The 10,539-nt window shown below is 35.5% G+C and overlaps 1 protein-coding gene across 1 annotated transcript; it reads left to right on the top strand.

Annotated features, from left to right (window-relative positions):
• Window positions 1-644: 644 nt before the first annotated feature.
• Window positions 645-9,082, top strand: LOC129902663 (long chain acyl-CoA synthetase 9, chloroplastic). The gene is made up of 12 exons (XM_055978019.1): window positions 645-902; window positions 2,128-2,584; window positions 2,845-2,925; window positions 4,222-4,488; window positions 4,991-5,122; window positions 5,218-5,391; window positions 5,483-5,712; window positions 7,135-7,252; window positions 7,766-7,897; window positions 8,031-8,165; window positions 8,318-8,524; window positions 8,786-9,082. Exons 2-12 carry the CDS (start codon window positions 2,138-2,140, stop codon window positions 8,951-8,953), a joined length of 2,091 nt encoding a protein of 696 aa, XP_055833994.1. The 5' UTR covers window positions 645-902; window positions 2,128-2,137; the 3' UTR covers window positions 8,954-9,082.
• Window positions 9,083-10,539: the final 1,457 nt, after the last annotated feature.

Here is a 10,539-nt window from a genome sequence, read left to right on the forward strand (position 1 = left end):
ATTTATAACATATCCTCTCTTCTGTTCTCTTCTCTTTTCATCAATTTTTTAATATAATTTTCACAATTAAATCGGAGTGAAGAAAAAAATGAGAATGACAACATCCGAAGAAAAAGAAGATGAAAACACAAAAAATTTTAAAAAAAAGAGAAAAACGGAAAAGAAAAAAAGTAAAGAAGTTAAGGAAGAAGAAGATGAAAGAAAAAGAAACAAGAGCGTTTAAAAAAATGAAGAAAAGAGAAGAGAAGAGAAGAGGGAAATGAAGAACATAAGTTTTAAAAAATGGAGTAAAGAAAAGAGAAGAGAAGAGGGAAATAGAGAACATAAGTTTAAAAAAGTGGAGTAAATGAATGAAAATTAGGGTTTTATTAAAAGTTTTTGATCTTTTAATTTTTACCCTAAACTTTTAAATATTCTAATTCAACCCCATCTCTTCATAATTAACATCTAATTAAATATTTATAATAAAAAAATTAAAAAAAAATACAAATATTCTATTCTTCATTTCAGTCTCAAAGATCCCTTTTACCTTATTTTTCCTAGTTACAATAAACATGACGTTACAAAATATAAAATAAACGAATGAAAATAGGAAGAAACAGAATATATAATTAATATAAAATTGTGGCTAATGTGAGTTATAAGGGAGTTGGGAAAGAGGGTGGTCCCTAGATGAGAATGAGAGTAAGAGAGTGTGCAATCTTCATCACCCAAATCAAGCGGTACCGTCACGTGGTGTGATCGAAATCAGAAATAGTTTGACACAAGAAAACAAGCAGTTGCAGCTTTTAACAGTAGCTCCAGGCTGAAACTCCAATTTTCTCTCGATCCCTCCGCCCAAACCTTAATAAACCCAAATACGAACACCTCTACTTTCTCAATTTCTCGCATTCTTCTTCAAGGTATGCTTTCTTTTTCTTCTTCTTTACACACAGAAGATGTATTCAATGTGAACTAATGCTTCCCATTTTTCTCTTTTGCTAATTGGATGCCTAAACATTTAATTTTCATTTACTCTACATGCATTGATTTTCAATTTGTTCTTCAATCACTCCCAACTATCTGATAAATTGTTTGAGCTAGCTGTGTTATTAACTTGTCATGATTATTTATTTTCTTGTAAAATTGGACTGTTTCGAACTCGATACACTCTAGGAACTGTAGATTAACCTTTTTCTCGATTGTCCTTTGCCATTTTTGTAAAGTAATAAAGAAAGGTGGATAAAAGAAAAACCAATTAGGCTTAGCAAATTACCACATCTCTCTTCCTTTAGGTAGTTTTTGTCTCAATTTGAGTACACTTGTTGATATAATGGTTATATTGTTGTGGAGTATCTGTTAAAGAGCCTTGGTGTACAGAATTACATGGTATTTGTTGTTGTTGTTGGTGGGAGGTGACACGAATCCCATGACCCAGACACCACATTTTAAAAAAAAGAGTCTAAAAAGATTTCCTTTATATTTTTCTTAATTTTTTTCTTGCTTGCAAATGCATATCTTTTGACGATTTCCCTTTAGAAGATAAGAATGGAAAAAGAGGACGACAACAACAACAACATACCAAATGTAATTTCACAAGTGGGGTCTGGGGAGGGTAGAGTGTATGCAAACCTTACCCTTGCCTCGGAGAGGTCGTTTCCGAAAGACTCCTGCCTCAAGTGCAGCAAATTAAAGTATTTACAAAAATAAGGGAATATGACAGTGGGGAAAACATGTCAATTAGTAAGGGGAGCAATATAGAGCATCAATGGAAAAAAAGCAGTAAAACACTGAAATAATGTAGTAACTGAAAGAATGGAAAAGGAGGAAGAACTCAAAATATGATCAAATATCTGACACTGTTAAAATTGCAGATGCTCTTGGTCTTTCTTATTCTTCCTTGTTGCTGGGGGAAGGAATTCATGTCTGCAGTATAATTACAGTTGAGAACATTTTTGTTGTCTTCCCTGTCTCTTTAGATGATACATATAATTCACTTCCAATTTTAGGGGCTAATTATTTTGAAGTTATGTTACATGTTTTGCAGTCACTTTAATCTATTTTTTGATGTTCTTGGTTTAATCACTCTCGAAAGCATTTACCAATATTGCAACTAGTCTGAGACAGTGTATATTTTGCTTTTTTCAGGGTAAATTAGATGGGGCCTTATGTTGCTGGTGTTCTTGTTCCTCTGGTAGTAACTATTCTCCTTCAGAATAGAAGAAGTCGAAAAAAACGAGGCTTGCCTGTTGATGTTGGTGGTGAACCTGGCTATGCTATCAGAAACCGTCGGTTTAATGCACCGGTTGAAACAGCATGGGATGGAATCACAACCCTGGCAGAGCTTTTTGAGTATTCATGCAATAAGTATTATCATAAAAAGTTACTAGGAACTCGGAAACTGCTTTCCAAGGAGATGGAAGTATCTGCAGATGGAAGGTCATTTGAGAAACTACACTTGGGTGATTATGAGTGGTTGAGTTATGGCCAGGCATTTGAAATTGTGTGCAACTTTTCCTCTGGTTTGGCACTACTTGGGCACTCAAGAGAAGAACGTGTGGCCATTTTTGCTGATACATGTGAAGAATGGTTAATGGCATTACAGGTACATGTCTGTTCTGTTTAAGTGAACAAACAGGTTCTTTTCCTTTTCCTTTCACCCGAATCAATAGCTTGAAACTGAATTTGCAGTCTTTGTTTGCACTGGTGACCATGACATTATATATACTCCAAGTGACAGTATTCATTTTTACTAGTTTATAGACGACTAAGATTCTCGTAATATCGAAATAATGCCTTCTCTTTTTTTTTTTTTACATTTTTCCATGACAATGACATAACATTGGGTCTCTTTGTCTATACCAGAGTTGCTTCAGACGCAATGTGACGGTAGTTACTATTTATGCATCGCTTGGTGAAGAGGCCTTGTGTTACTCACTAAATCAGGTCAATTATCTCTCTTTCTCTATCTCTCTTCCAGTTTCTCTCTTTCTTTCACTACGAATCAGAACATGCACACAAAACAGGTTCAGGAATAGTATTTCATGCATAAGAAAGATATCATACTTGGAGGCTTGTACTAGTGACACCACCATTATGTGCCCCATCCTGGATCAGATGAAGTAATTGGAACTATCTCAATTAATAAAGAACAAAAAATGCTCTTATAATGTTGGCCTGAGGTGAATTTCAATGGCGAAACATGGTCTGCAAGGATGTATGCTAAAAATACTTTTCCTAGTTATGATAGAAATTGAAGATCTCGTCTTGTGAGGTAACATGCAATTTCAAGATTATCAATTGTACAACTTTGGGATAAAAGATCAGTTATGGTAGAATGATAATCATATTCACTTAAACCTCGAAGTCAGTTATCAGATTTGACCTTGATGTCATGTTAACTCGTTCATTTAACTGATATCTGTTGGCAAGCACTGGTCTGACTTGCCTTCTCCACTTCCTTCAGTTTCAATGGATTGTTCTATATCTTCATTTTCAACTGGTACTGTCCACATTAGTGCGTGAAGCAGCTTGAATTGAAATATGTTTTATTCCACAGCCCCCATGTAGGTCAGAATCTGCTTTTACTTCTATAACTTAACTTCATTGAAGTTCTATACGAGACACAGTCACACCAGGAAAGCCTTAAAACATAGGAAGATATTAAAATACTCTAGACATTGGTACTGTATAAAAGGTAAATTGATAAATGAATCACCCACGGCGATGAAAGTGTTTGTTTCGGGGTAAAACTGATAATCTCTGGCAGAGCCCCACATCAGATTTGTTCTCTTTGGATCTATTTGAGGTGTCATAATCTCTTCAGTGATCCAATAACATGCTTCTGGCTGAAATTAGAAAAGCACAGCAAACCACTTTTACAGCTAAACTCTGACTTAACCATGCAAGACCTTTTTTTAAATCAGTAAAGGGTAAACTTTATTAAATAATGTTAGGCAGTACCAATATAGTACCGCAGCAACTCATCCATTCAAGACCTAGATATTCGAGAACTTGAAAATTGACATGTTGCCTCCATCAATACTTTTGTTTTAAAATTCCATTCTTTAAGATATTATTGCTGTGCTGGAAAACAAGCCATGGAAACCTTAATCTGATATCTATGTTATGCTCATTAGATATTTCTGTGTCTTCTTGCACTCTTTCAAATGTTAATTTCTGTTCTTTTCAAGTGTTCTATCTGCTACATATTGCTCGTTGTCAACTAGTTCTCTTCTCCAGACAGAGGTTACTACTGTCATTTGTGGGCAAAAGGAACTAAAGAAACTTGTAGAAATTAGTGGACAACTTGATACTGTCACACGTGTGATATGCATGGACAATGAGATTCCATCAAATGCGATCGTTGCTGCAGGGAGCAGCTGGGTATTGAAGACCTTTTCCGAGGTGGAAACTCTTGGCCGAGGAAACCCTGTTGACCCAGATTTACCTCTTGCAGCTGATGTAGCAGTGATCATGTATACCAGTGGAAGTACTGGTCTGCCCAAGGTTAATTGTGACACTCTCAATCTTCTGCTTCATATTGGTGAAAATAGTCTTAGTTTTGGCTTGGTTGGAGAATTATGTGCGAGTCTTAGCCATTGGAGGAACAGATTACAATCCTCTTTTTTTTTCTTTTTTTTTTTTGTGTGTATTTAAACCTGCTTCATATCCAATGTGCGAGGAACAGGTGATTGTCAGTATACCCATAAAAGTAGATGAAAAGATATAAGATAATAATATTAAAGAGAGAGAAAAACATAGAAAACATGATAATTGAAATTTAATAGTGACTCGGGATCTTCTTACTCCTGTTTTAATTTAACATCTTCATGGTAAAGGTGTAGGAAATGCTTAAAATGTTCACCACTGTGTACTAGGAAAGTGAGATTTCTCCTTGCTTTATTCCCTTTTTTTTTCTTCCTCATGCACCTGGATGAGTCAAGAAATTCTCTAGGAGGAAAAAATTACAGTCATTACAAAATCACTAACATTTTTATCTGGTGCGCAGGGTGTGATGATGACACACAGGAATGTTCTAGCTACAGCTTCTGCTGTTCTTACAATTGTACCTGGTCTTGGAAGCAAGGATGTTTACTTAGCATACCTGCCTCTTGCTCATATTCTCGAGCTTGCAGCAGAGGTAACATACCAATGTTTGGCCAAATTTGTTGGGTGTATGATTTATTCATGTCTTACTTTGTTTCTATTAAGTTAAAAATCTGATATTTTCTGCAGACCATAGTACCTGGGATTGGTGGTTCTATTGGATATGGCTCTCCTCTGACCCTTACTGATACTTCAAATAAGATAAAGAAAGGAACTAAAGGAGATGCCTCTGCGTTGAGTCCAACTGTGATGGCAGCTGTCCCAGCAATTCTTGATCGGGTTCGAGTTGGTGTGCGTAAAAAGGTGTAACTGTATATTTTCTTATTTCATTTGGTTGCTTCTGCAGACATATTACATGCTGTTGATACATGAAACTAACATTGGTAAAACTCAGGTAGATGCTGCAGGAGGATTATCCAAAAAGCTGTTTGATTTGGCATATTCTCGTAGATTGTCTGCAATTAATGGTAATTGGCTTGGAGCTTGGGGCTTAGAAAGGCATTTCTGGAACTTTTTAGTATTTAAGAAGGTTCAAGCAATTCTTGGCGGCCGTATCCGTTTTATCCTGTCAGGAGGAGCTCCTCTCTCCGGTGATACTCAGAGATTTATCAACATATGCCTTGGGTGAGTAACTCCGAAACTATGCCCCCACATAAAGGATCTGAAAGCTTAATATGCACATTTCTTATTGTGGTAATTTTGACCTCTCACCCCAGAAGATGATGATCTAAGGGATTCACTAGTTTAATACCAAATGAAACTAACATATAAAGTTCTAATTGACCTCTATGCATGATCCATAAGTCACTGGGTTGATGATCTTACGTGTTCTCTTGATATACGCAATGTATAATGAGTCCTTTTGAAATTACATTGGCAGCAAGAGTAACCTTCTCAACTTCAATACCGCCTGTTTCTTATAGTCTCCAGGTTGATCTGGCTGCACATAATATCTCTTTCAACATTCTAATGCATACAGGAAATCTTACCACTTTGCACCTTTTTACGAACTGTCTATAAACAGCGTACTAAAAAGTTGGGTAGTTTTTGTGGAGGAAATAGGAACTCTTGTTGCTATCTTTCCATTGAACATTTTATTCCTCTACTTAGGTTCTATTTGTCACTAAATATTTTATTCTAAATTGTCGAAAGAACAGTTGTTGATGTCCCTTGGGGGTTTGTGCTTCTCCTAAGGTCCTCTTTGCCATTATATTTGATTTTTCCAATTTAAAGAAACATCAACTTAACGATTGTTCATGTTTGTCTATATGCTGTTTCTAATGATGTAAATCTAGTAGCTGATAACTTGAAAATATATATCTGCCTAACCTGTCTGCTAGATGGTAGGAAGAGAATCCTGAGAAAACCTAACCTTTAGGCTTTTAGAGTGGCTATTTGTTTTTTTGTGTTCACCCTTTGTTCTAATAACTACTCCCTCCATCTAAAATTATATGTTGTGTTTCTCTTTTACACGCCCCTTAAGAAAACTTTAATTAGGAAGAGTTTTTAACTATTTGATGCTCATTTATGTCTTAAGATATAATCTTTCTTCATCAAATATTTACTCTATTGAGGTGTTTGTAGTATTCAAGAACAATTACTAAGGATAAATATGAGAATAAAATAATTAATTTTATCTTAAACTTCTGAAATGACATAATTTGAGACGAAGGGAGTAGCATCATAAATTGCTTGAATGATGACGTTCCATGGTAATTAATGAAAAGCGTGATGCTTTAATTAAGGAATCCACTTCCATCAAAATAGACATTTTCTATTGTGGGTTAAATTGTAAAAAAAAAAAAAGGCAGTATTCACGCAGGTTCCGGTGAAGGGCCGTACCCCAAGGGTGTGATATAGACAATACCCGTGACCTATAGGTCACACAGAAACAACTTTTTTGTTGTGGGTTAAATTGATATTTTTACTAAATTATTGTCAACAATAGTGGAAAATAATATGCAGCTTTACATTTCCGAAGCAATCTTCTGCATCTTTTTTTTTTCTGATCAAACTTCTCATCTTACTTGCTTTCATTTTCCTCAGTGCTCCCATAGGCCAAGGTTATGGTCTTACTGAGACCTGTGCTGGTGGAGCATTTAGTGATTATGATGATACTTCTGTTGGACGTGTTGGTCCTCCACTCCCTTGCTCGTACATCAAGGTAAAGTAGAATAAGTAGAGTTAAAGCTTATGTTTATATGGTTTAAGTTTCAGATGGTTTCATTGTAAGTTGACAGAGTAGGAGATAATTATGCAACTAGGAAAAATTACCCCATTTTCAGGTCAAGAATTATGCATTTCAAACTTTCAGAAAGCATTGTATTAATCTTGTTACGTACATCTCTCACATTTATTTATTAAATCCTGTTGTTTTCTTTTTATCTTTTATGTAATACTCTTATTCCTGCGCCTATCTTTATATTGTTTAAGTTTCAGATGGTTCCATTGTAAGTTGATAGAGTACTAGGCCATGAGCAACATCTATCATGAAATGTGTACTTCAAATCTCCGTTTGTTTTCCTCCTTTTGTTACATTTTGATCTTCTTGCTTTCTAAACGTTTTTTGTTGTTTAAGTCGTCAGAAACTCTAACAGCTCTATAATAGCTTCTGAATCAATCTTTTTAGATTTCACCAGATAATACTCTTATGTTAATGTAGTACTTTCATCTGTAGTTGATAGATTGGGCTGAGGGTGGATATCTAACAAGTGATTCCCCAATGCCTCGAGGTGAAATTGTTATTGGTGGACCGAATGTTACTGTTGGATATTTCAAAAATGAGGAGAAGACGAAAGAAGTGTACAAGGTACTTATTTCTCTAACATTCTATGCTCTGATGAGTATTTATGTTACAAGTATGATTGGTCGATTTATAAATTGCAATTGTTTATGATTGGTCGATTTATAAATTGCAATTTTTTTTTTTTGGCTGTACTAAGGTTGATGAGAGAGGAATGAGTTGGTTCTACACAGGTGACATAGGGCAATTTCATGCAGACGGTTGCCTTGAGATAATTGACCGTAAGAAGGACATTGTTAAACTTCAGCACGGAGAATATGTTTCCTTGGGGAAGGTGTGTTCTAGTATTTTATATGGTAACTTTATACTAGCATATGAAACATATGCACATTGGTAGATGAATTTCTCCTGGTTTCACTACCCCAACTCCCTACCTCTTTTTTTTTTTTTCATTTACTCATGTGGGAGTTGATACATCGTGTGCAGGTCGAGGCTGTTCTTATTGTCAGTCCCTATGTTGACAATCTAATGTTGCATGCCGATCCTTTCCATAGTTATTGTGTAGCTATAGTGGTGGCCGCTCAGGCTGCTGTTGAAGACTGGGCTAGGAAGCACGGAATTAACTTTGGCGATTTTCAAGAGTTATGTCAGAAGGAAGAAACTATCAAGGAGGTGTATGCTTCCTTAGTAAAGGTAATTTCATACATACAAAGTTATCGAGCTTCTTTCTGTTTTCAATTATCATAAGCAAAGATGTCTTTTCCTATTTAATCAATATATCTGCATCTACTTGAGTATAACCTTCACATTTGATGGATTAACTGGTGTTGGTATGTTTTAACATTTCTACTCCATATTTCCAGAGTTAAATCCTTTGTCGTCTAGACTGCAGTGTGGTGGTTCTTTTGTGAATATTATTGTTTCTTTAATTCATTCAACTTGTCTCTTGTACAGGCAGCGAAGGCTGCTCGTTTGGAGAAGTTTGAGATCCCCGTGAAGATCAAGTTGCTATCTGAAGCATGGACACCAGAATCTGGCCTTGTTACTGCAGCCTTGAAGCTCAAGAGGGATGTCATTAAGAAGGCCTTCTCACATGAACTAGCTCAATTATATTCCTCGTGATTGATTATACAGAGATAGCAACTCTTTTCTTTCAACAAGAAACACCCCCACCCCCTCTTTTTCAAGTTTCTTCAATAAATATATGTAAACTAAAGCCTTTTTGATATGCGTTTTTATTTTTTTGTGGGTTTCAAGTAGCCTTTCGAGCAAATGCTCCATCAGTTTACTGAGGAAAATAGAGTTATACTACTGAAAGCAAAAAAAAAGGTGAAGGTTGTTTTTGGTCCATCGCACAGAAGGCACAACCAGGGAAGATACAACTATAGCATGAAAATGCAAATCCTCAAATGAGATATATCACAAGGCGTGACGCCCAACTTGATGTTTACTCAAGTAAAGTGAAATTGAGACAATAATACAATATTGTACTTGTTGCGTCCAAACGCACATGCAAGTGTACGCGATCATGCAAATAATAGTAATAAAATGGTTCTTTTTAGGAGCCGGATGTTGAACTCGTAGGGATTTGTCGATTAACTATTTTACTAAATTATACTAAGTCTAACAATTTATTGAAGCGCGTTGAAAGAGTGCAATTGGTATTTGTGTGCTAGAAGTTGCAAGAATTAAATAATAAGATTTACTTACGATGATTAAGACAATTCTAGGGCTGCAGCTTAACTAAGAATTCATGCGTTCAATGGATTTCAAATGGTTATCAAATTATTGATTTACAGGATTGATATTATGGTCATGATCTTCCGATTTCTAGCTGTCTACAAAGTTGACCATCTAACTACATCATGAACTAGGATAGATAGAATCAACTGTTGAGCATTAAGTTTTCATCATGTTTCGTAACCAAACACCGTTCTAGGTATATTCCTATCCTAAATACAAATTAATTCTAGTTTTCATTCAAGAAAAGATCATGCTCCTTGTATTCCACGTTCTATCCTTCTATTCCTCTCTCGAGTTCAAGAAAAAATAATATATTTATTCTAATGGTGATCAAGGATCAAAATACTAATTCAAGAATACAAGAGTAATTTAAACGATAACTAATCCATCCATAGAATCAATATTCAACAATCGTTCGTAGCCACAACCCCAAAACAAGGGTTCTTAGCTACTCTTAATAATCACAAATTCGAAGGGAATTGTTTTCATGAAATAATATTTAAAAAGAAGAAGAAAACAAACTTAAAGGTGAATTTTATCTCTTGCTTGTGCCCTAAATAATTAGACGCCCCCCCCCCGGGACAAAAGATTCACAATGTTCTATTTATAGAGTTTGGAAAATAATCTCTTTTCTTTTTAGAATTCAAACTTTGCAAAATCTGAAATTTTCACATCAGGACATCAGTGACGTGTCGCCCCACCATAGCACCAACAAGAGCTCTCCGATGTTTGAGCTCTGGCGCGCCGCGCGTGCCGGCAGTGCGCCAACATTATGTTGTTGCCTTCTTCAAATGATGCCACGTCGCAGCTTGTACATCTCCATCAATTTCTAATTCTTCAATGGCAGTTCTTGTAATTTCTATATTATTTTATTAAATTTAACTCACTAAGCCAGCTACTTAATTTTCTTCTATAATCTTTCATCTTTAATTCGTTTTGACTCCAAATTTCTTTATCTTCATGTC

The sequence above is a fragment of the Solanum dulcamara genome, chromosome 9 (assembly GCF_947179165.1).
Source record: "Solanum dulcamara chromosome 9, daSolDulc1.2, whole genome shotgun sequence".
Taxonomy (NCBI): Eukaryota; Viridiplantae; Streptophyta; class Magnoliopsida; order Solanales; family Solanaceae; genus Solanum; species Solanum dulcamara.